Here is a 23,118-nt window from a genome sequence, read left to right on the forward strand (position 1 = left end):
GGATGCCCAGATGCCGGGTTTGAAGACATAAGGACGAAGGCAAACGGCGTGATTCGCAGACCCTTATTCTCATGGCCGTTTGGCATAACCCCCAGCCTCGCGCGATCAACCAACACGGGCGCATTTCTTCTTTCAGCCTCGTGCGCAGTGGTTGACCAGCGGGGTTCATCCTCGGTGCGGGTTGGTTGTTCGCCTTCGGCTCGGAGTGACGCGGGTGCAAGCTTGCTCGGATAACATCGGCATTCCGAGCCCGCTGCTCGGCCGCCGAAGGATGTCTCGGCTGTTGGGACCTGCGGTTGACGGATTTGCCGAGGTTAAAAACTCCTAGCAGAGAAATGGAGCGGTGCGCTGAAGAAGAGTGAAGAAGGTGGGGCCGTCACGCGTGTTGAGAGAGACATTGGAGAGAGACTGGGGAGTTTTCCAAATCGGAGTTGACACACTAACTGTGTAGGTGAGTATGGGAGTCTAAATAGCGTGCAATTGGTGTTGCGACTCGTCACACGGCAACTCTTTTTTCAAAACCACATGGAAGCTTTATGGGCTAATGACCAAGTAAGCTAAACGTTAGAGAAGCATTGCAATGGCTATCATAATGAGCAGTAGGCGAGCCCGGAATTCTTCCGCTTGCATCGGTTCTGGAAAGCCACAACACAACAACCGCCGCCGGACTAGTGTCAAGAGTCTTGACACTAGTCAAGACTATGCTTGACTAACTTCTAGAACGACTTCACTCTGGCCGGTCAAGGCGGCTGGCTTCTTAAGTGGCTGTGGGCCCCTGCAACATGTCCCAGTTCTATCTTAAGTCGCTTCTTTAGCAGGGGAGGAGAGCAACGTCCTTTGTGTGCACACATAACTACTACTCAAAGAACCAAGGCTTCTCTATCACTTCAACTGTTATGAAGTATTGGTCAGCTCATGGAATTCTAGGATAACCCTCGCACCAGTTTTCAGACCAGAGCGCAAGGGTTACCCGGATACAATTTGGTGTTCACTGTTCACAAAACCAATAGTCAATTTCCATGTCCCCCAAGCTGAATTTTGCCTCGAAGAAAGCACTACGCAATTTGGGCCATGATCCAGCTTCTCTACCTACTTGCAGTGCCGCCACCAACTCTGTCGTTTTTCTTGCGTCCGCGAGATCTGGTAGCCAGGCACCTGGGTCGCCTTAGATCACGCCGAGAGTGTTTTGTACCACCTTCGTCCCCCATGAGAGCTCAGTAATCGCGGTTGGGTATCTGCAACTACCCAGAGCTTGTTTACCCGCAGCATCTGCGGACTCGAGAGACAGCAGTGAGGGTTCCGCATCGACTTGTACAGGTTTTCTTCTTCGCCTGAATCATCTTCTGCAGCTGCGTCATGCCTGCACGGCTGGAGCCTGTCTCGAAGGGGGAGGACCCGAATCACCAGACTCGTCAACTCGAACTCAACGTCTCTGCACTGTTCTTCCAAACAAGCAACTAGCCCGACAAGTAAATCATTTCCACCCCATGTACCAGAAGCAGAAACCCTCCCCGGCTTTGAATGTCCTCTCGCCTCACCTTACCTTCGCAAGCTTCGCTTCGAAGAAGCCTCGCGACACCACGTAGAGCCTAGGGCTCGCAACCGAAAAGCCATTGGCCTGGTGTCAGCCACACAATTTGTGTAAGCGATACTCGGGAACGAACGACGGCACTCACCTCGCGGACTAGGCGAGATCTCTGGGCGATCGATCGCAGATGAGCCGCCGGATCAGAGACATATTAACCCTCCCTTGGCCACGTTATGCAGGCTCCCATCATCCTCCGATCCGGCAGAACACACATGCGCCTTCCAGAGCCAGTGCGAGGGAGTCATATGCGAGACGCGACGCTGTTGACAAGAGCATGGCTACAACGCCAATTTCCGCGAAAAAGAAAGTAAAAACTCAATTCACCACTGTATGACGGATGCTGCGTTGGTCGTACAAGAAGACGGGATAAGAAAGGGACATATCCACCAATGAGAACCTCTTCGACAGATTGATCCCCCCGAGGCCTCGCCTTAGGTGAAGGTCATCGAGACTGCATCGGGAAAAGATGATTCCAGTTCACGCGTGGGAAAGCAACAATTCAGTAAGCATCTGCCTTGGAGATCTCGGACGAGTCTTTAACACATCTATCTATCTCCATTAACCCCCCCCCCCCTTCCGCCCTCCCCGGTCTCCTTGGCTGTACCTCCTTCTCGCAAGAATTTCCCAACTTGTTACGCCGGCGTCAATAGTGCCAATTCCTGTCTCGACTTCTCCCGGCGATTGGCTTGTTGTACCTTTGCTTTATTTCCGCCAGATGGGATCAGCCCGACGACGCCGGCCCTCGCTGCCGCGGGTCAAGAGAAAATGCCATGCAATCTCCTGTGTCTTGTTCTGCAAAGTGGATCACGACCGACCCGTGGAAAAGTGTCCATATGTTGGCCATGTTCCAGAGATTCGGGACTAGTGTGTAACCTCGTGGCAGCGTCCGCTTTGTCCGGTTCAAGGGCAAGGTATTGTGAGCCTTGTTCTCTTGTTCCCTCGCTCCCCCCTCTTGTGCCCCTCATCGTGGGCGTCCTCGCCTGGCCCGCAACTTCGAATCGTTCATCCTCTATCGACACAGCCCGCTGTAAGCAGAGCCCAGGCTCCTCTTGCGGAAGCCTACAAGGGCGAGTCTTCTTCTTGGAGCGTGCGATTCTGTCTCCTTAACTTCACTGGTGCCAACGGCTTCTGCGGCACGGCTCGTAGCTCTGACGTCAGGGACGCGAGAATAGGATGGGGGGGTAGGTAATACTTGAACTCGACTTGGGGATCCTCGAATTCACTATCCGCGAGCCCTCCTTTCATCGCGCCAACTCGTTGTGCATACAATACCTCCCGGGGTGGTTCAGATTCGGTGGCTACTTTGTGTCACGGCATAAATAGATTGGTACCCTTTATCTGTGATCAGGACATGCATCGAAGCCGCCGCTGTGACTATCACCGGGAGTCCACTTGGCATCTCGTTGGTGGCGTCCTGGACATGGAGGGGATGGGAAGTTTGCTTGCCTATCATGCTGCTGTTGGCTCATACTCGGTCTGGGGGCTCCCCCTTGGCGAAAGCAGGGAAAGGTTTGGAGGGCAAGTGCTTACTCTGTATTTTCGTTCTGGGCGATATGCGGGTTGTGTTTGGCGGCGCAGAGCAAGAGGAGGCGGTCGAGGATAGTGAAGGGAAGAACAAGAGAGAAAGAGAGGATGAAAATTTACAATATGTATTTTACCTTCATATAAAACCAGGACTCTCTCTCCATATCTCTTGATACAAAGAAGAGGGATGTTTCCAGGCTTTTTGGAAACTCTGACTGCTCCCTACCTTCGCATTGGTGTCTTACGCCTCAGCATATTCTAAAAACCCAGGGGGGAATTCTGAATGTTACTACATTCGCCTCATCTCTATACCTCCATACCTCAAAGTCTTAAGTCTTTTTGAGAGCACAATCCTACTACTTCAGTCTATGCTAGCCTTCCTCACAGCCTTGTCTTTGCAACAACTCTACCCACAACACCTTCATCACCATATTCACCGACCTGGTCCAGTTCTTTATACTTGTTGAACCCTATCTATTTCTCCCTTTTATCCCTTGAATTACTTTGTTAGCTGCTTTGCGACTCTTTTTTGCAGCTGCTCACGCGGCTACTAGGATATGGCTATCAAGACCTGCGCAGGAGCCTCGCTCTTCATTGCAGCTCTGAGCTTCAGGTTTTTGCATGCTGATTGGCCAACTGCAATACAGATATCTGCTGCAATTTTCACTTTGCTGTGTGGTCTTCTCTTAGGATATCATGGATATATCTATCCTTTCTTTCTTTCCCCATTGCGTCATCTACCAGGACCAAAGGTAATGTTGCCTTGCATGGCAGGATGTACATCTTTAATCGAGGAAGATGGCTGACACATTAAGGAAACCCATAGGGAGGTCATCCCCTCATCGGCCAGATGTTAAATCAGATTAGAACCCCTGGACCCGCCGACCTCTTCATCTCCTGGATGAAGCAGTGGCCAGATGCGCCTTTTGTGCGCTACCTGTCCATAGGCAACTGCGAGACTCTCATGGTCAACAACATAGCTGCTTTCAAAGAGGTACAGCAAGCCAAAGTGTACTCTTTCCGAAAGTCGCAGCTTGCAGCACGAATGTTCTCCCCTATTACTGGACATGGACTCATGTTCTCAGAGGGAGAGGAAAGAAAGAAGCAGCGCACTCAGCTGGCCCGTTAGTGTTTTAGACCACTTTCGCAGGCTTTGTCAAATTGACTGACCAGAGTTAGGTGCTTTCTCCAACCAGAACACACGCAAGATGCTGCCAGTCTTTCAACTCAAGGCCAACCAACTATGTGGTTCCATCAGCCAGGACCTTGGGGCAGAGGAGTTCAAGGTTGTCGACAGTAAACCCCCCCACCCTGGATCAGCAGGTTCAGAACCCTCTCTCTTGGTACCAAGCTTACCCTCGCCCTTAGTTGAGCACTTCCTCAAAAAGGCCACCCTTGACGTCTTCGTCATTGGCTCCATCGGTTGTGACCTGGACAGCATCTTCGTCCCCGAAGCCCACTTCTACGAGGTGTACGAGCGCATCATCCGTCAGCCGCCTTCGGGTCACGTCATCACCTTCATCGACGGCCACGTCCCCCTCCGCTCGTGGCTGCCACTGGCGAGTAACAAGAGATGGTTGAAGGACGTTGCGCTTATCCGGGCGATGCTACTTACTTGTGTAGAGAACAGGCGCCACGAGATGATGGTGGAGAAGAAGCTGGGCCTCGAGGAGAAGACGGACCGTCGCGACATCCTGACCTTCATCCTGGAGGATTGCCAGTTTGACGCCACCCAGACCAACTGGACTGACTTGGAGCTGTTGGAATACGTGAGTGCCACCCCTGGAGTGGCGGTTTGGTATGTGCTGACCTTTTTCTGGGGCTAGATGCTCAACTTCATTGCTGGAGGTACGAAACCATACCATTGAGAAACTCGGAACGACCCGTAGAAGCTGACATTACGGTAGGCCACGAGACGACTGGATCGACGACCATGTGGGTTGCTCACGTCCTTGCCACGGAGCCCGAGGTTCAGGACCGCCTCAAGCAGGAGGTCCTCGGGCTCTGCGTCGGCAAGCCGCGGGACTGGAACCCGACATACGAGGAGCTCGAGCATCTGATGTATATGAACAACTTTCTCAAAGAGATACTGCGCTTCTACTCCCCAGGCAAGTCATTTCCACCACCGCGCTCCCCCTGCCGTCTCCCCCCCGGTCCGCTAGACCCTCCCTGCTGACCCGTCGTCGGCTGCACAGCCATCTTCCTCCCGCGGGAGGCCTCCGAAGACGTCACGGTCTGCGGCACCTTCATACCCAAAGGCACGCAAGTCACGCTCTGCCCGGCCGTCGCGCACTTCAACCCGCTGGTCTGGGGCGAGACGGCCGAGGCGTTCGACCCGGACCGGTGGGCGGACGGACGGGCGCCCGGGGACTCGTACACGATGGAGGCGTTCCTGCAGGGCCCGGCGGGCTGCATCGCCAAGAACATGGCGCTGCTGAACACCAAGAGCGTTATCTTCGCCCTCGCGCGCGACTTCAGGTTTTCGCCGCGCCCCGGCTGGGACGGACGGCTGGAGCTTGCGAATCCCAACTTCACGCTGCGGCCGCGGGAGAGTCTGCGCGTCACGATCGAGAGGGATGAGGCCCGGTAGACGGCGCTGTTTTTGGTTTCTGTATTTGTGTGTTTAGGTAGACGGGAGTGGGTGTCTCTGTAGTGCGGGCATAAAGATTAGAAGACTGAAATGGGGATGATGGAGGTGCTGGTTTGAGCATGTAAATAAACAGCAGCAGCCTAGATAGGTTGAAACCACCAGCGAATACACTTCATGATAATGAGCGTCCGGAGGTTCTGCCTACTAGGTGATGATAGGGAGGTGCCCATACTGTAGGACATATATGGATCTCTTCTGTGTGTTAATTCAGGTTGAGTTTAGATTGTTCCTTGCCTGTACACTCCAGCATTAGAAGTGGAAATCTTGCGTACTATGCAGTTTATGTAGTTTGTTCAGTGAACCTAGCCTAACTCTGTAAATAGCTGCTGGGTTGGTGTTGGCCCAATTTCATCTTGGCTGCTTTATCTCAGTCAGTCAGTAAATCTCCTTTTGGTTGTCTTCTCATATACTCACTCTGCTCTTGTTCACTCGTTGTCCTCACACTCACAGTCTTCTCACTCATGCTTCTTTGGCTCACTTTTCTTCTCACTCACTCCCCAAGTCTCTTTCCGGTCGGCAGTTGGTTGCAATTTCTTTTTCTGGCAAGAGCTGCTCAAGGTCGGTCCTTCCCCCGGTTGTCAAAGCCGTACCTCCCCCCTAGGAACCGTCACACTCACTTAAAATCGCGCCTGCCTCACGCACGCGTTCTTCACCAAACATGACCCTGACCTCAACCTCTTCCTCTTCCTCTCTTTCTCACCTACAACCACCGGCACCGGCTCCCATCGTTATTCCAAGCCATCAGCCTCATCAACGTTCCGGTCCGGAGTCATCTCAAGTTTCCTCCTATTTCCTGGTAGGTCCTTTTCCTCATCCTAAATAAATTCAAAAGCCGGCATCTGAGACTGAATGAGCACTTCTCATCATAAAAGCGTTATAGGCTGACTCTTTCTTCTTCTCTTCAGCAGGCACTTTATTTCTCACCAGAAAACTGACCATATTCATCATTCACAATACCCAAGAACGCGCCTTCAAAAGCCTTTCAATTTCACCTTGCTTTAAAAATGGCTGAGGACTTCCCAGTCAGAGCCCAGGATGAGAAGAAACAGGATTCGGCGTTTCCCACCATGTGCACGCCTACCATTGGAGACATCCCTGTCTACCGAATCGACATGGGAAAGCCGGCTGAGGAGCGCTACATCCAGCTTGCTAAAGATTTCGCTCCTCAGATAAGAAGTGTCAGCCCCCTCTTTGACGAGGTCCTGGAGTCCCTGTTCAGCAAGAAGCTTTCAGGCTTCTTCAAGTTTGCATCTCGCCATGCAATTCGCAAGGTCTTCAGCAAGGAGCAAACCAACGAGATCAAGTCCATTGCCAGCACAGCCAAGACCAGCACCCACCTGGTTATGGCACTCAACCTGTTCTTGGACTTGCTGCTAGGCTGCACCTCTGGAGCAGCCCTGGTGCATCCGACCCCCGGCAAGCAGAGCGAAAAGGACAACACGGACCGCCTCATGCATTTCCGTACCCTTGAGTGGGGAATGCATGTCTTGAGAGACCTGCTGGTGGTTGTTGAGTTTGTCAACTCAAAGAAGGGAGGCAAAGATGAGGTGATTGCTAGATCGGTCACATATGCTGGCTTTGTTGGCTGCCTCACTGGTGTCCGGTAAGCAACAACGCCTTTGGATGACATCGCTTGGTAACTGACACGGGTTCTTTCTAGCAAGGACCTCTCCATCTCTCTTAACTTCAGACCGAACCACGACTGCAAGACCTCTTCTCTCCGAAAGCACCAACTGCTGGTCCTCCTTGGCCGTCGTGAGGCAGTTCCTTCCATCCTCCGACGCATCCTCCTGAATGAGGGCTTTGACGACAAGAAGTCCAAGGGATCCAAAGACAAGGACACTGGCCTCAACAAACACAGAAAGGAACCCCTCACCATTGCAGCTGCAGTTAAGAAGCTTGCATTTACGCCTGCCTCGCCCTGCTACGCGACCTTTTGTGATGGATCAAAGGTGATGACAGTGCTGAAAGACCTTCACATTGGAAGAGCGAAAACAAGCACTGTCTTCCAGGTCCAATGCAACCACGACCCAGACCACAAGGTCTGCTGTGGTCACCTCACCAACACCAACACCACCAACGAGGCTACCCAATCCCAACCCCAGGCCCCGGTCGTGGGAGATGGAGAGTGGCTGTACGAGTCTGAGAATCGTCAGCGAGCTCTCGAGATGAAGTGGATGCGTCACATGGGAGCCGTCACCATCCGGGCCGGCGCGGCACTCGAATGCGGACGAAATGGCATCTGCTTCAACGTCGATCTCATGTCCGAGACTGGCGCGGATGCCGAGGTTCCCGGAGTCAACGAGGCGACGCTCCAGCAGTGGATTGAGGCGTACCCGACCACCAACGAGTGCACCCACTTCTCGTGCATCATGGACCCGGTGTACGGCACCATTCGTTGGATCGCCCGCGGTCCCGAGGCTTCGGACTCGTCGGTGTATGCCAACTAAGACAAGACAAGGTCAAATAGCAAGGCGATGGAAAGGACGTGATGGAAGGGGAGCGCTTCAGAAGCTCTATGAGGACCATGGAGGGGAGATGGTTGGGCAACGGGAAGAAGATATCATTTTCTCCTCAAACTTCTACGCCATGTGGTTATGAGAGAAACAAGTGTGCCCTTGGTACAGCACAGCATAGACATCAGGCGATACTTGGCTTCAACATTGAAGCAGCAGCCTGGGCAAGGAAGTGATACAGGGATAGAATGTCCCAAAGCCTTGACGAAGAGGGCTCCAAGGGAACATGCCCACTGATACGTGTAAGGATAGCGAGCATTCACGAGAAAAAAGAGCAACAGATGAGCCGAGTTGATAGCTTCATCCGGCGAGCATCCAAATGCGTGTGTGTGTGTGTGTGTGTAGGAGTGAAGGCAATGGGATGATGCCATGTCTGCCATGTGAAGTGTGTCCAGGATCTCACTTGGGCAGCGCCTAGATACCTAAGGCGAGACGTCAGTGGAGAAACCCCCCGCAGCACGGCTCTCTCAGCATGACGGGAACCCTCTGTCTGCTCTCTCTATCTCAGACTCCTGAGCGCTGAGCGAGCCAATATCCCCAAGTCAGATAACCTCTCACAGATCGTCGACCCGGGACTCGGCGTTAGTTTCCCGGACTCAAGCTCATCCGTAGACTTGTACAAAAAATGTCGACAACCCCTCTGGAAACCGGCCCGATGACGGACGACGTCCTCCGAGGCATCTTCGCCTCGGACCAGGACATGTACCCGGCGCCGCTGACCTGGGACCGCCTCCGCAGCTGGACGGCGGCGGCGCCGGACCTGGCGACGTGCTTCTACCTGCCAGACAACGGCCCCTCCGCTGCCGCCGCCGCCACACGCACGATCGTCGGCGCCGTCGTCGCGCTTCCCTTGCTGGCACCCGCGTGGCGGGATCTGCTGGCGGGCCGGATCAAGGAGACGGACGTCGACGCGGCGTCGATGCTCGCCCGCGACGACGGCGGCGACGACGAGGGATCTAGGATTGCGGTTGGGCTGCACGTCTTCCACGTTGAGCGGTTCGACGTGCCCGAGGCGCGCGAGGGCGGGGTGCTACGAGGGTTTGGGAGTATTGCGATGCGGGCTATGGAAGCTGCGGCCGAGGGGAAGGGATGGGACGTGATTGGGCATTCTGGTATGTTTTGTCCCCCCCCCCCCCCCCTGCAAAAGGAGTTGTTGGCAGGGAGTCTCTCTCTCTCTCTCTCTCTCCCACTCTCACTCCCCCTTGTCTTCACCCGCACTCTAAACGGTGTTCTTGTGGACGGTCTGACAGGTGACGGACAGCGCTCACGGCGACGGCGGCGGGAAAGCGATGTTTTGAACAGCTGGGCTTCGAGCCGACGGGCTACGAGGAGTTCTGGGTGGCCGACGGGCGCGGAGGTGTCGAACTGGTGACTGTGTCTGCAGACACGGCGGGAGACGGCACAGTCGTCCCAGACGAAGCGTCCGTCCGAGGACACGCGAGGATGTTTGCGAAACACTTGCCATCGCATCCTGCATGACAATAGTCGGTCTGTCTGTCTGGTCTATTCTAGGATCTCTGGGCCCGCAAATTTATTGTCCGACAAGGCGACCGGAGGTATGACCGAAAGATGCTTGACTGGCGAGGAGGGGTATGGAAGGCGTCACTTTCATCCACCCCCCAAGCCCCCTTTGCAGCGGAATTGCACAGAGTGGAGAGCGGAAATTTGGCTTTGAAATCAAGAATCCCATCATAACGGAGGCGGGAATCAGGAAAAGAGCAAAGAAAAAGAAAAGGAAAGAAAATAAAGACTGGGTTCTACTGGGTCGGCGCTGGAGCAACCATTGGATCGAAAAGCCAACAGTTGTCCCGGAACCCGTCGATCTTTCGGTTTCGAAAATGGCGTTTGCCCTGTTGGAACTAACCCAAGACAAGGGAAGGGGGGGAGGGACCCTGAAATCCATGGGTTTGTACCTCGGCTCTCTTCTCTTCAACAGAGATGGTCCAGAAGCCTCGGCCTTGGGGAGCGGACCCGGCGCCCGGCACCTGGGTACGGGTCCTCTTCTGCCGATGCTTCTGCGCTGTTCTTTTTTGGCGGGGGGAATCTCCACAAGGGGCAACCAGCTCCGGAGACGTTGAGGCCGGAATAGAGTTGGGAGCTGAGGGTTGGGAGTTGGGAGTTTGCGGGGCGTTGCTGGGCTGTGTTGTTTGATGCAATATGGACAAGTCCGCGATGGCTTGCTTTGTCATCATGGACAGAGAGACTTACCGCGGCCCTATGTCATTGTCTGGTAACGGTAACGCGAGCTAAGACCGAGCAAAAGTTAGTCGGGCAGTGGTGAACCAGTCAGTCTGACTCGGGGATGCATTGCGTGTTTACCAATCCCTCGGCTACAATGCTGGAATAGAGAGAGGAACCCCCAGATCAACGTGCCATACCCTGCGTTTCATGGATTAACGCTGATGAACCAGAACCTAAAGCAACCAAACCCAACAAAGGACGAAGGAGGATGAGAAATTCGGCCGGGGGGCGCCTCCAGTCTCTCCCTCGGATCGAGTTGCCGAAGAACAGAACTTGGCCCGGCTATCAAAAACACACCGCTTGCCCCTTTCGTACTTGTTGCCCCCGCCATGAACCGCGGCATCTTGATGTCAGACGAGGGGCAAAACTAAGTCCTAGAAGTATAAAAAAAAAAAAAAAAAAAGGAACACAGAGTGCTGACAGATCTGCTTGTATGCACCGCTAAAAAAACAGGGGTTGAGGGGGGGGAGGGACTTCTCCCTTTCTCCACCCCATCGAACATCGGAGTGGATGTTCCACCCATTTGTTCTTCCATGACGTTTTGGTTTCCAACACCTTCCGCACCTCCATCAGGTACTTCGTACTTGGCACAACTTTACCGATGCGGTAGGGGGATCGCGAAGGAAGACCATGAACGAGGCGGGACCACTCACTGCCACAGGTCGGCCCCGGCCCATCAGGGGTTTGTCATGATCTGGAGCAAAATCGGTCTGAATTAGAATATATAACTCAAACGATCCCATCTCTCCTACACTAGTCGTATCTCGTTGAAGAACCATTCACTCATCTCTTTACATCACCAAACTAAACTCTCACGATACTCCCATACAACACCACTCACCCTCAAGATACCCAAACAAAAACACTTACACACACACACACACACAACAAAATGGCGCCTACCCCCAACAAGAGCTTCGTCTTCAAGCAGGTCCCCAAGGGCCTGCCCGTGCCTGGCCAGGACCTCGTCGTCGAGGACCGCCCCATCGACCTCGACCAGGACCTCAACGGCGGCATCCTCATCAAGGTCCTCTACTCCTCCTTCGACCCCTACATGCGCGGCCGCATGCGCCCCGCCGAGGCCGGCAAGTCCTACATCCCGCCCTTTGAGCAGGGCGCCGTCATCGCCTCCTCCATCGTCGCCCGCGTCGAGCGCTCCGACGCGCCCCAGTTCGCCGCCGGCGACCTCGTCACCTCCTTCATGGGCCCCAACGCCGAGTACGCCGCCATCCCGGCCAAGTTCCTCCAGGGCTTCTTCAAGGTGCCCAACACCCACAACGTCGACCTCCCCCTCTTCGTCGGCGCCCTCGGCATGCCCGGCATGACCGCCTACGAGGGCTTCTACGACATCGGCAAGCCCAAGAAGGGCGAGACCATCTTCGTCTCCTCCGCCGCCGGCGCCGTCGGCCAGATCGTCGGCCAGCTCGCCAAGGCCGAGGGCGTCCGCGTCATCGGCTCCGTCGGCAGCGACGAGAAGCTCGACTTCATCCTCAACGAGCTCGGCTTCGACGCCGGCTTCAACTACAAGAAGGAGTCCCCCGTCGACGCCCTCAAGCGCCTGGCCCCCAACGGCATCGACATGTACTTTGAGAACGTCGGCGGCGACCACCTCGAGGCCGCCCTTGAGAGCTTCAACCAGCAGGGCCGCATCATCGGCTGTGGCATGATCTCTGACTACAACACGCCCCGCGAGCAGCAGAAGGGCGTCCGCGGCCTCTTCCACCTCGTCGCCAAGAAGCTCACCTTCCAGGGCTTCCTCGTCGACCTGTCCCCCGCCAAGTACCAGCCCTTCCAGGAGAAGGTCCAGCCCATGATCGCCAAGGGCGACCTCAAGGTCAAGGTCCACCTGACCGAGAGCATCGACCAGGCCGCCGAGGGCTTCGTCGGCATGCTCACCGGCCAGAACTTTGGCAAGGCCGTCCTGAAGATTGCCCAGGAGTAAAAAGAAGAAAAAAAGAACATTGCATGGCATGGATGGGAAAAGCATATCTGTACATTATAATGACAATTGATGACCATGAAAGATCAAATATCTATTTTACACCGTTACCCACTCTGGTTGAAATGCCCTCTTGTGTGATATGATATGACTGTAAAAGTAAGTAAAACGTGGTCGAGTTTGGCCAAATGCTGCTGTGTGTCGTATATATTTCAACCTTACCCATTAGACCAAGCCATGTCACTGATACTTGTGAAAATCCTCGCGAGTCTTTGTGTGTATATTGTTGATTGGTATCATGCTACATCTAACTTCTTGACCAGGTGCACATGGCATACTCCAAACCGCTTTCCAAGGACCGCCGTCTAATAAGAACTCTAGATGAACGCCAACATCGCTTGTCTGCCCATATCCTGCACACAAATTCACACTCGTTTGGCTACTCACTTCTAGCCTCTACCAAACAGCTTCTTGGCCGTCGCCCGTCTGGTGGACGACGGCGCATACTCGCTCTGGTCGTGATAGCTGCCGTATCCGTTCACATGCTGCTGCTCCGATACGGACGATGCCGAGCGGTGGCTGTACGCGTCCGACGCCGCCGCCTCCTCAGGCCTCAGTTTCTGAGGCCGGGGAGGGGGCGGGGGTGCCTGCGCAGGCGCCCCCTGCTGCGAGGGCGCCCTGTAGTACTCTTCTTCCCACTCCGAGTTGCTCGTGTTCGTGCGTGGAGGCTCCGCCCGTTCAACTCGATGAGGAGCGGGGGCCTGCGCCTGAGGAGGAGGGGGAGGGGCTTGTGCGGGCGTCTGTTGACTGCTGTAGCCGTGGTTGCCGTTGGTCGCCAGAGACTCGGCGGCAGAGGGCTGCGTCCGTGCTGCCGGGCGCTCGTAACGTTCCTCGCGTTCATCACGAGAGCGCGTCGAACGGTTTGTTTCCCGGCTCGGGATCGTGTTGGAGGAGGTGGTCGTGTTGTTGACCGGCTTTCGCGTCGTTGTCTGACGAGGTTTGTCTTCGTCTGAGTCGGAACTGTTGTCCTCAAGGTCGCGGTCTTCATCGGCGTACTGTGGAACGCTAGTTAGCATCGTCGAATTAATGAAGGGCAAAGAATATCGACTCACCATCCTCAGCTCCTTACGCATGGCCAAGCTGGCGCAGATGTCGCGGGCTTCCTCAATCGCCGTCTTCTGCGTCTTGAGCGTCATCCTGCGATCACGCGTCTCCTTGTTCTCGGCGGCAATCGCCTCGACAGTCTCGTTCGGCATGCTCAGGATCTCAACAGAATTGAAGATGCTGTACATGCCCTGCAGCAGATGTCTCTCGACGACCTGTGTGATGGTGTTGCGGATGAACGTCTTGGCCGCCAGCTCATAGAAGATCAACATCTTCTCACACACCTCCTGCGCCTCGGTGTAGGTGGCACCGTCCTTGCTAGACTCGATCTGCCACTTGCGGAGACGCTCTTCGTACTCGGGGTCGTAAGGCTGGATCTCGAGGTTCATGTCCTGCGTGAGGTGCTCGAGCTCCTGCTGCGCATCCGACATCAGCTTCTTCATCTGCACATCCAGGAACTGGTAGCGCAGCGGCTCGCGCATGCGTTGCGGCCACGCGAAGTCAATGACCTCGCTGAGGAACTCGTTACACACAACGCCGAGGTTATCCTTGTGTTCCTGCGCAAGCTTGGGCCAGTTCTCCGAGTAGCTTTGGAAGAGCATGTAGACAGCGCGGGGCTTGGGGTCCATGGGGAATTCGGAACCGCGAATCTGGCGGAGCAGCATCTCGACTTCCCTGCCGACGAACTCTCTCTTACTGCTCTCGCTGATGGTGACGCCGTCCGCGGTGCCGGGTGCTGTCGAGGACGAGAACCCGAACTTGCGGCCGTTTTGGCGGATTCGATGTGAGAATTTCTCATTCTCTTCAATAGCGCGTGCACGCAAGTTCTGAGCGGGCGTGCCGCGAGGGTCTGCCGTCGCGCGGAAGAAGTTCTTGCGTGGAGGGTTCTTGTAGAAACCGTAGACGGCTGGGATGACCAACTCCTTGGAAGCCGAAAAGAGCTCGACGAGCTCGATGCGCATCTCCTCAACCGTGTCCTTGCCGGTGCCCATGGACTTGAGCTCCGTGTCGCAGTCGTCGAGCGCCGTCTGGATCTGCTTGCGCAACGTCTTGACGTGCCGGCCGATGTGGCGTTGCAGCTGAACGCTGAGCTTCTGCTTCAGGGCGTTGGCGCCGCACATTGAGCTGGGCAGGGCGCGCCACTTGCCACGGCCAAAGAACTCCTCCTCACGCTGGCGGCGTTCGCGCGCTGATGGCCATGGTTGACCCTGGTCGCGGGGACCCGGGTTTAGGAGGACGTACCAGCCCAGCTTGAAGTAGTTCTGTTTGTCCCTGTTCTGGACAAGCTCGATGAATTTGTCTTCGAGGCCGATGGACTCGCAGAGGTCGGGTTTTGTCAGGACGCCGATGGTGCGGCCGCCAGATGGATCGAAATGGCGCGCCTTGGTAAGGATAGGCGCTTGTACGTAGTCTGTGTTGCCGCCAACGACGGCGAGGATGATGGTGCGCGAGCTCTTCATGTAGCGGTCGCAGAGGGTCTCGATGGTCTTGATATCGTCCATCGACTGGTCGTTGTTGGCGTTCTTGACGAGACCAGGCAGATCGACCAGCGTGAGCAGAGGCATGTCGGGGCCTCTCTTCTCGACCACCAAGATATCACGGGCGGCGAACCTGCCGGGAATATTCTTTGGCGCAATCAGGTCCACAGCCGACCTCATGAGCGACTCGAACGACATGTCGACATCGACGGCGCCGCCAAATTGCTTCAAGCGCTCCTGCTCTTTGAAAGTCTTGTTCTTGTCGGGGATGATGGAGACGTTGAGGCTCGGCTCGTTGGATCTGCGTAGACGGATTTCGGTCGCGAAGCGCGTGCATGCGCCTGCATCGCGGGGGAAGGGCGTGCCGGTGATGGCCTCGAGGACGGAACTCTTTCCAGCCGACTGGTCGCCGACGACGACGATTTGGGGCAGCTTGACATTGTCGAGCTGGGCAAATTGCAGCTTGTCAATGAGCTCGAGCAGGCCACGCTGCTCGTTGGCCATGTCGGCCGTACCCAGCGCCGAGTCGATATTCGGAGCCATGTCGCGTTCCGGTCTGAATGAGGCGTTAGTTGAGGGGTTACGGCTTGTAGCTGGAAGCTCGTACAATGATCCCATCACGTACGGTAAGAGTGTGGAGGGGGGGAAGGTTGTTGGCGAAGGGAGGAAGTCTTGGACCCAAGAGCTTACAGTGGATGTCGAACTGGGGAGGGACACTCTTTTAAAGAGGGTACTTGAAACTGCGGCCTGCCCAGAATAAAGGCTATACGTGTGTAATTACGCAGTCACGCAGCCAAGCATAAGTCCGCTGCGGCCTGAAAGACATGTGCGGCGTGTCTCGACCGAACATCACATGTGCCCCATGAGGCTGTGTGTGGTGTGCCGTGTATCCAATGGTTGTTAAACAGGTGCCTGGATCTGGGGTTCCGAGTCGTCGCAAAGCAGCGTCGTCAGCGCGCCCATGACAAGCCGGTGACGACTAACGACCTATTGGGGGGGCGTGGGGAAGCGCAAAGCTTCGCCTGAGTGACTGCGTCCTGCGTTGCCACTGGGGAACACGCTGGTGCATCAGGGCAATAGAGTTGGCATTCCATGGATGTTGCTTGGCTAGAGGCAGCCCAGAGTGAACGGCCAACCCGTCCGTTTGGACCCTTTTTTGGCACCCGTGGATCACAGCAATACGGGTACCGCAATTTCGTCTGTCACTCGGCATCGGATAGCAAAGCCGAGACCAATAGAGAAAGAGAGAGGCTCAAAAGGCTCAAACCAGGCTTGCCAGGTTTCCGGGCGGAGAGACTTTCTGAGAAGCAGGAGGAAAAAGGAAACCGATCCCATGTCGCGAGTACGCAAAGCCACCGAAACGGAGACGAAGACCAATGGGGTTGTGCTGAGGTTGGACGAATGACGTCGATAGCTCGGCCTAGCACAGCCTCAATCGTTTTCCCTTTGGGGGGGGCACACTTTTCTCTTTCGGCTGTCAAGTCAAGCTTATTGACTCGGACAAAAGAGGGATGGATGGTCTGGTTTTCTGTGCTTGCCTAGCCTACATGACGAGGCGTACGCGTATTAAGGGCTGCTTGTGCACCAATCATCTGGGCTCAGTAGAGCCCGTCGGGAGGACCGAACGGTTTAGTCGTCTGGAATCGAGAGTCGAACAAATCATTATTGGTGCGCTGGGAGGCCGTCGAACGTTGGGCGCGCCAAGGCAAAAACGGCTTGTGTTTTTGCCACTTTTTTTGTTTTTGCTGGGTTGGACTCCAGGGATCTGCTGGGGAAACAGGTGCGAGGGAGTGGCGGTGCAACCCCCATTCAGCCACATTGATCTCAGCACCAATTCTATAACTAAGCAATACAGTCCCTCATTGATCATGTGGCTGTGAATGTGGCTGGTGTAGGGTCTGTTCTTCTGTGGCGATTCCGTCGTCTGCTTGTCGTTCAACGTCCGCATCCTGCTTCCCTCCCTCCCTCCTCTCCGCCATCTCCCTTGCCTTCGACATCCGGCGGTCCCAACAGATTGCGATGGCTTCACCCCTCACGAGCATCATCTCATCTCCCCACAGTGATAACAATGTTCAGACGTCTCACCATATGTCTGTTGACATCATGCGCCTCGTCTCCGGCATTGACTTCGCAGATCCATACTCCGTGCGCCTCTCATGTCGAACTCCAGCATCTCCTCAATACCTGAACTCCTGCCCAACAAGCTTCTCGCTCAAGGCCCAGAGCATCTCCGCGTCAACCTTGCTCCGCGCCCAGGAGAACACTTCCTCCTTCCACGGGTCCGCGATGTGACAGTCCACCAGGTACTCCCCGTTCTTCTCCCTCAGCTCCGGCGCAAACGCCGCAAACACGTGCGTCGCCACGCCCTGGTCCAGGTCTTTGGCCTTGATATGTCCCATCCCCCACATGTACTTCGAGCCCGCCAGCACATCCGCCTTGCGCAGGCCCTCGAGGAACGCGGGGAAGTCGTGCGCCTCGTGCGCCCCGAGGTTCGTGGGCACGTAGCCCGGGCACAGACTGAACGCTGTCAGGCCGTTTTGGGCGGTGTGGTCGCCCAGCCTTTCGGCGAGCGCGATGGAGAAGAGACTGTTGGCCGTTTTGGACTGCCCGTACCCCATCCACTTCTCGTAGTGCTTCCCTTCGTTGAAGTTGTAGTCCGTCCAGCGCATGTGGTGCAGTCTGTGGGCGCTGCTGCTGACGTTGACGATGCGCGGCGACACCGAGGCGCGGATCTTGGGCATGATGAGGTTCGTGAAGAGGAAGTGCCCGAGGTAGTTCGTCTGGAACTGACTCTCGAAGCCGTCTTCCGTCAGCTTGTACGGGCCGGCCATGATGCCGGCGTTGTTGACGAGGACGTCGATTTGCGGGACGTCGGCCCAGGTGTTGAGTTCCTCGGCGGCCTTGCGGACGTTGGCAAAGGAGGCGAGGTCGAGCATGAGGGACTTGACGTTGATCTCGGGGTGTTCCGTGGCAAGGTCGTTGACCAACCCCTGGAACTTGGATGGTGAGCGGCCGGCGAGAACGAACACGGCTGGCTTGGCGACGGCAACCTGCTTGACGAAAGAGTCGCCGATGCTACCTGGCGAGACCCCCGTCACGACGATGGTCTTGCCCGCGATGTATGGAGCGTAAAGGGGCACCAGCTCATTCGCTCTGGTCTCTTTGTTGTAGGCGGGAGCCATGGTTGTTCAGCGTTTGCAAGTTGTGTGATTCTCGTCGAGCTTGAGGATCTGCAGGACTGGCTCAAGGTTGTCTTGATTCGAGGTGAGAAGGCGGGGTTGAGATGGTGCTGAGTTGTGAGATCTCGCCTGGGGAATCTCGTTCTCTTATGCGAGAGGTTCATGACAACCTGCCCATTGCAATGCCAGAGCCACGGCTGCTGGTACCTTACTAGAGTCGGTCTCAAACACTGCCATGCACAGCATCACATTGTGCTCCACGCCGCCCCGGTTCTGACATTCAGCTCGGCATGCCTCCTTTGCTCAACCGGCCCTAGGGCCATATCGTGGTATTTACGGGGTTAGTACTAGTCATTTCTCTATTCGGCACTAGAGGGTGTGATGAATGAGAAGGAAGTGACGGAGTTAACGCCTGTAACCCATGTTATCCCCACGGTAGATATCCTGGAACGAATAGTATCAGAGGAACGCTCGACAGCAGGCAGATTGGCGGCAGCGATCGAGAGAGAGAAGATGTCTTAGGTCTCATAGTATCTTCTATTGCGGAGGGGTGGCGCACTCCAACGTTCGTCTAGTATTAATTGCCCGTGATCTCGTCAACTCCCAGCCAAGTCGATGCCCAACTGCCCAGACCAGCCAAGTTCCAACGCCCCCGAGATGTGTCACACGTAGATCATCGCGGTCGTCGTCCTTCGTCCAAGAACAAACAATGGACTGATAAACTCCAAAGTTATACCCGATCCCCTTTGCTTCCCTATTCGATGATTCGAGCGGGCTTCAGCTATGAGCGCCGCGCCCACTGCCGTACGTCGCGCCGGTGCTGCTCGGAGGGGCCGGCGCCGAACCCCACATGTTCGCACCGCTGCCGGAAGCGGTGGTCATGGGCCGGTACCGACCGACGGCGTGGAATGGCGCCTTCGAATCGGCTTCCGAGAGCCAAGCATTGAGGGTGCTCGACGCGCCAGCTTGTTGGTATGTGTATGCCTGCGATGTCTGGTCTCGACGAGGTCGAGGAACTGATTCGTATGTGGAATAGGATTGAGTTTGATTCGGGGAAGAAGGCATTTTGAGAGTTTGGGGGGAGAAGAGACCTGCGCTTGTTGTGTTGTGCTCGATTTGTAGTGAGACTGGAGGACTTGGGCGTTGGCGATGTGTAGAATCAGCGAGCGAACAAGCAACCAAGTGAGTCAACTAGAAATCGCATCGTAGCTTTATATTTTCTTGCGAGACTGGTCATCCTCGTCCTCATCCTCATCCTCTTCCTCATGGCACTGAGGATTGAGGAACGAGGAGTGAGGAGTGAGGAGTGAGGCGGTCTATTCCTCTAACCCGCACGCAGCGCCGGCAGGGTCTTTTTGTTGGACTTTTTACTCTTCCTCGTCACCCTTAACAACGTGCATCGCGTCACGGCCAGGTCGGGCGTGTAACATGTGTGCTGCCAGGGAAGCCGACGATGATGGCCAAGACTCACCACATGGGCGGGAATGTTGGTGTGGTTTAGGCGACTCGGTTCAAAAAGACCCGGCGTATTCACAAGCAAGGGTCTTTTGTGCAATTCCTACTCAGTACCAACGGCGGCCGCTACTGCAAGGAACGCCTCGGGTGCTTCATGGTGTCCTTGCGACAGCGACCCAGACACATGGCGAGCACGGCAAACATGAGGGTGCCCCCCTGCAAAAAAGACCGCGCATAAGGGCAGCAGAAGCGATGGGATAGCGATGTGGGTTGATAGCCTAGTGAATTAGAAGATCAGGCGCAACGAGGAAGTGTCAGTGGGCGACGTTCGCTGATGGCTGGTGGTGTTCCTGGATCCAGCTCAAGAATGAGCTCGCTTATGCAGTGTCCTTTTGTCGTTCTTGGGTTGGTTGGTTGGTTGGTTGGTCGCCTCGACATGACCTCGGTGCTTGTAAACTGGGACTTAAGAACCCTATTCTGGCGAAATGGATTAATCTCAATCCTGTTTTGGCCTTCTCGGCCCAGCAGGCAACTGTCCATCATCAAAAGGCCCACGCATGCGAGTCCGGTCTGAGCAGTGCAGGCCCCGTACCAACGTCGTCTTCAAAAGAAACATCATCGTTCCTAAAGGGAAAGCCCGGGTATCTATTTTTATGCCCTAGATCATCTCAAGGGACAGTTTGTCCTGTCGTAACGGTAGTCTTACAGTCCCAACCTATCGTACAGATCGCATACTTCATCTACATGTCGTTCCTACGTGGCCGCGAGTTTGCCATCCGAGCCGAGATCAACTGCGCTCCCAGCCGCCCGTGTTGAACACCTGACCAATCGCGCCGAGGACGGTATCGACAATTGACTTGACGAAGCCCTGCCTCTTGCTCTTGCCAGAAGAGTCCCGCAGGGGGTCTTCGCTGCCCATCGTCGGCAGGACGTTGTCGCTGGCAGACAGGCTCACGAAGAGGGCGAACGGAATCAGCCACACGCACAGGCCAAAGTACGAAGCAATCTCGGTGAAGGTTGGGACATCGGGCTGGTCGTAGTATGAGTGCATGTTCGCGTACGATCGCTGCTGGGCGGCAGAGAAGTGGCGGAACCAGAGGTAGTGGTTGACGAGCACCAGCACTGATGAACGGGTTGTTAGTCAGGAGCTTCCACGCCACACAGTAGGTGCTTATTGGACCATGCACATACCACATGATGCAAGAAACAGAGGGTCTGTCAGCCTGACGAAAGGGAAGCGCCGCATGTTTCCGAGGTAGACAATGTGTGAGACGATGCCCATGAGGGTCAACTTGAACGGGAACCGGTCGACGACACACAGCAACAGCTGCAAGCCAATGACCGAGTATATCAGCTTCGTGAGCAGACGTTTCGCAAAGACGGTGTGTTCCTCGACAAGCTCCGAAAGGTAGTAAAGACCCGAAGCTGTTCGAACCCATGTTAGCACATGTCTAGTCCCGTCTGCCAAGGGAACCCCGGGATCAAGACGAACCGATGGCGAGGGTCAGGAAACAGAAGCCCACGATGGAGCCGAGGTAGCCGACTAAAGGTAGAATCCACATGATGGCGGCGGCGTTGTGTTGTAAGGAGCTGGAGTACGCAGCATGAGTGCGCAGTGGAAGAGTAGGGAGGAAGAGAATGCCGTGTTGGTGGGCAGTGGTGATGCCAGCTCACAGAAAGCTCCCTTACACAAGGAAGCAGTGGGTTCCGAACCTATGACGGTGGGCGGGAGTGGCTGGCCTCATACACTCTCACTACAGGGCCACAGGGCAGGGCCACAGCGCGTCGGGATTTAGCAAGCGTGGCCTTTGCGCCGGAGGCCCGGGTAATTCCATGATCCGGGGTCGATGAGATAAGCGGCATCGTCACTGGGCTTGCTGCCCGAGTCTAGACCCCCACCACACACTGCTTATCGATTAGCACTAGAAACAATCACATACAAGAATGTACCCAGTCCGTCAATGATATCTTATCGATAACCAATCGCACCCCCCAGTTGCGAATTTTGAGGATTTTCCCCCGACACAAAATTCACCGCCCGACTCTTGGATGCGCCGGCGCGAAGACTGAGTGTACTGTATGGATTGAAGGAACTACAGTGGCCTCCTGATTCGCATACCTGAAGCCAGTCTACTACCAGAATTCGCCCATCATGTCGCGCCCTGAGGATACCCTGTAGGTCCAATATCTCTCTTCCCTCTCCCCCTCCTCCAGCCCCGCCATGGCAACACATGTAGCTGACCAAGCCTCTCATCAGCGCGGCCGACATCCACTACAATGACACCGAAGCCCGCAAGTACACGACGAGCTCCCGTATCCAAAACATTCAGGCGTCCATGACCCGCCGCGCTCTTGAGCTTCTCGACCTCAAACACCCCTCCCTGATCCTCGACGTCGGCTGCGGCAGCGGCCTGTCCGGCGAGATCCTCTCCGCCGAGGGCCCGGAAGACGGCGGGCCGCACACCTGGGTTGGTATGGATGTCTCGCCCTCGATGCTCGACATCGCGCTCCAGCGTGACGTCGAGGGTGACCTGCTCCTCGCCGACATCGGCCAGGGCGTGCCCTTCCGCGCCGGCTCCTTCGACGCCGCCATCAGCATCTCGGCCATCCAGTGGCTCTGCAACGCCGAGAGCAGCGACACCTCCCCCGAGGGCCGCCTCACACGGTTCTTCAACGGCCTCTACGCCTCATTACGCAGAGGCGGCCGTGCCGTCTGCCAGTTCTACCCCAAGAACGACACCCAGCGCAACATGATCACCCAGGCCGCTGTCAAGGCCGGCTTCGGCGCCGGTCTCCTCGAGGACGACCCGGAAACCAAGAACGTCAAGCTCTACCTCGTGCTGACCGTCGGCGGCACCGCCGAGGGCGGCCGCGGCGGCGACATCACCAACGTCGTCGACGGCATGGACAACGTCGACGTCGAGGATGCGCGGAGGAAGGCCAACGCACAGCAGAGCGGCAAGGGCGACATCAAGAAGGGCAGCAAGGCGTGGATCGTCAAGAAGAAGGAGCAGATGGAGAGGAAGGGCAAGGTCGTCAAATCCACGTCCAAGTACACCGGACGGAAACGTAGGGTTGCCTTCTGAAAGACAACCGGAACCAGGGCCCGGGATGGTTTGTTGCGAAGTGTCGCATGGCATGGCGTTAAATGGATACAGGAAAACATTGCTATTTCAGATATTGAATGCGGATCAGATACCCCTAGTCGAACACCAGACGGCCATTTGCTTCTGTCGTTGTCACTTTGCTCTCGCATTCTTAACGGACACGAGAACTCACGGCGTTAGTCATGGACAGCACTGGTATATCTTTCAGGGGTACAAACCACTGGCGAGAAACCAAACTGGGTCCAGCGGTCCCGTCTTGCTGCATGTGCGGTGAAAATGCTACGTGGGGGGAGGGCACATTAAGTAGTCGACCAGAGCCCTTGATTGGGCGTCAATG

The 23,118-nt window shown here is 55.8% G+C and overlaps 9 protein-coding genes across 9 annotated transcripts; 5 read left to right on the forward strand and 4 right to left on the reverse strand.

Moving 5' to 3' along the window:
• Nucleotides 1–3,669: 3,669 nt before the first annotated feature.
• Nucleotides 3,670–5,702, forward strand: CDEST_09457 (Putative cytochrome P450; the record flags this gene model as incomplete). The annotated part of the gene is made up of 6 exons (XM_062925616.1): nt 3,670–3,864; nt 3,939–4,236; nt 4,481–4,881; nt 4,939–4,960; nt 5,020–5,265; nt 5,308–5,702. The coding sequence occupies 6 exons, from the start codon at nt 3,670–3,672 to the stop codon at nt 5,700–5,702; spliced, it is 1,557 nt and encodes a 518-aa protein (XP_062781667.1).
• Nucleotides 5,703–6,766: 1,064 nt separating this feature from the next.
• On the forward strand, nt 6,767–8,212 carry CDEST_09458 (Putative Acid ceramidase; the record flags this gene model as incomplete). The annotated part of the gene is made up of 2 exons (XM_062925617.1): nt 6,767–7,365; nt 7,423–8,212. 2 exons carry the CDS (start codon nt 6,767–6,769, stop codon nt 8,210–8,212), a joined length of 1,389 nt encoding a protein of 462 aa, XP_062781668.1.
• A 691-nt stretch (nt 8,213–8,903) lies between these two features.
• On the forward strand, nt 8,904–9,757 carry CDEST_09459 (Putative acyl-CoA N-acyltransferase; the record flags this gene model as incomplete). Its single annotated transcript, XM_062925618.1, has 2 exons — nt 8,904–9,390; nt 9,540–9,757. 2 exons carry the CDS (start codon nt 8,904–8,906, stop codon nt 9,755–9,757), a joined length of 705 nt encoding a protein of 234 aa, XP_062781669.1.
• A 1,518-nt stretch (nt 9,758–11,275) lies between these two features.
• On the forward strand, nt 11,276–12,557 carry CDEST_09460 (Putative GroES-like superfamily, alcohol dehydrogenase-like, NAD(P)-binding domain superfamily). The gene has a single exon (XM_062925619.1). The coding sequence runs from the start codon at nt 11,412–11,414 to the stop codon at nt 12,459–12,461; it is 1,050 nt and encodes a 349-aa protein (XP_062781670.1). The 5' UTR covers nt 11,276–11,411; the 3' UTR covers nt 12,462–12,557.
• Nucleotides 12,558–12,724: 167 nt separating this feature from the next.
• On the reverse strand, nt 12,725–16,413 carry CDEST_09461 (Putative dynamin stalk domain, GTPase effector domain-containing protein). The gene is made up of 3 exons (XM_062925620.1): nt 15,648–16,413; nt 13,571–15,596; nt 12,725–13,513 (listed from the first exon to the last, which is right to left on the reverse strand). The coding sequence occupies exons 1-3, from the start codon at nt 15,656–15,658 to the stop codon at nt 12,908–12,910; spliced, it is 2,643 nt and encodes an 880-aa protein (XP_062781671.1). The 5' UTR covers nt 15,659–16,413; the 3' UTR covers nt 12,725–12,907.
• A 613-nt stretch (nt 16,414–17,026) lies between these two features.
• On the reverse strand, nt 17,027–18,868 carry CDEST_09462 (Putative short-chain dehydrogenase/reductase SDR, NAD(P)-binding domain superfamily). The gene has a single exon (XM_062925621.1). The coding sequence runs from the start codon at nt 18,220–18,222 to the stop codon at nt 17,218–17,220; it is 1,005 nt and encodes a 334-aa protein (XP_062781672.1). The 5' UTR covers nt 18,223–18,868; the 3' UTR covers nt 17,027–17,217.
• Nucleotides 18,869–18,871: 3 nt separating this feature from the next.
• On the reverse strand, nt 18,872–19,397 carry CDEST_09463 (uncharacterized protein). Its single transcript, XM_062925622.1, has one exon. The coding sequence runs from the start codon at nt 19,282–19,284 to the stop codon at nt 18,997–18,999; it is 288 nt and encodes a 95-aa protein (XP_062781673.1). The 5' UTR covers nt 19,285–19,397; the 3' UTR covers nt 18,872–18,996.
• Nucleotides 19,398–20,291: 894 nt separating this feature from the next.
• On the reverse strand, nt 20,292–21,409 carry CDEST_09464 (uncharacterized protein). The gene is made up of 3 exons (XM_062925623.1): nt 21,167–21,409; nt 20,866–21,099; nt 20,292–20,796 (listed from the first exon to the last, which is right to left on the reverse strand). Exons 1-3 carry the CDS (start codon nt 21,234–21,236, stop codon nt 20,462–20,464), a joined length of 639 nt encoding a protein of 212 aa, XP_062781674.1. The 5' UTR covers nt 21,237–21,409; the 3' UTR covers nt 20,292–20,461.
• A 263-nt stretch (nt 21,410–21,672) lies between these two features.
• CDEST_09465 (Putative methyltransferase type 11, 18S rRNA (guanine(1575)-N(7))-methyltransferase Bud23) lies at nt 21,673–23,117 on the forward strand. Its single transcript, XM_062925624.1, has 2 exons — nt 21,673–21,849; nt 21,932–23,117. Exons 1-2 carry the CDS (start codon nt 21,827–21,829, stop codon nt 22,758–22,760), a joined length of 852 nt encoding a protein of 283 aa, XP_062781675.1. The 5' UTR covers nt 21,673–21,826; the 3' UTR covers nt 22,761–23,117.
• Nucleotide 23,118: the final 1 nt, after the last annotated feature.

The sequence above is a fragment of the Colletotrichum destructivum genome, chromosome 6 (genome assembly GCF_034447905.1).
Source record: "Colletotrichum destructivum chromosome 6, complete sequence".
NCBI classification, from domain to species: domain Eukaryota; kingdom Fungi; phylum Ascomycota; class Sordariomycetes; order Glomerellales; family Glomerellaceae; genus Colletotrichum; species Colletotrichum destructivum.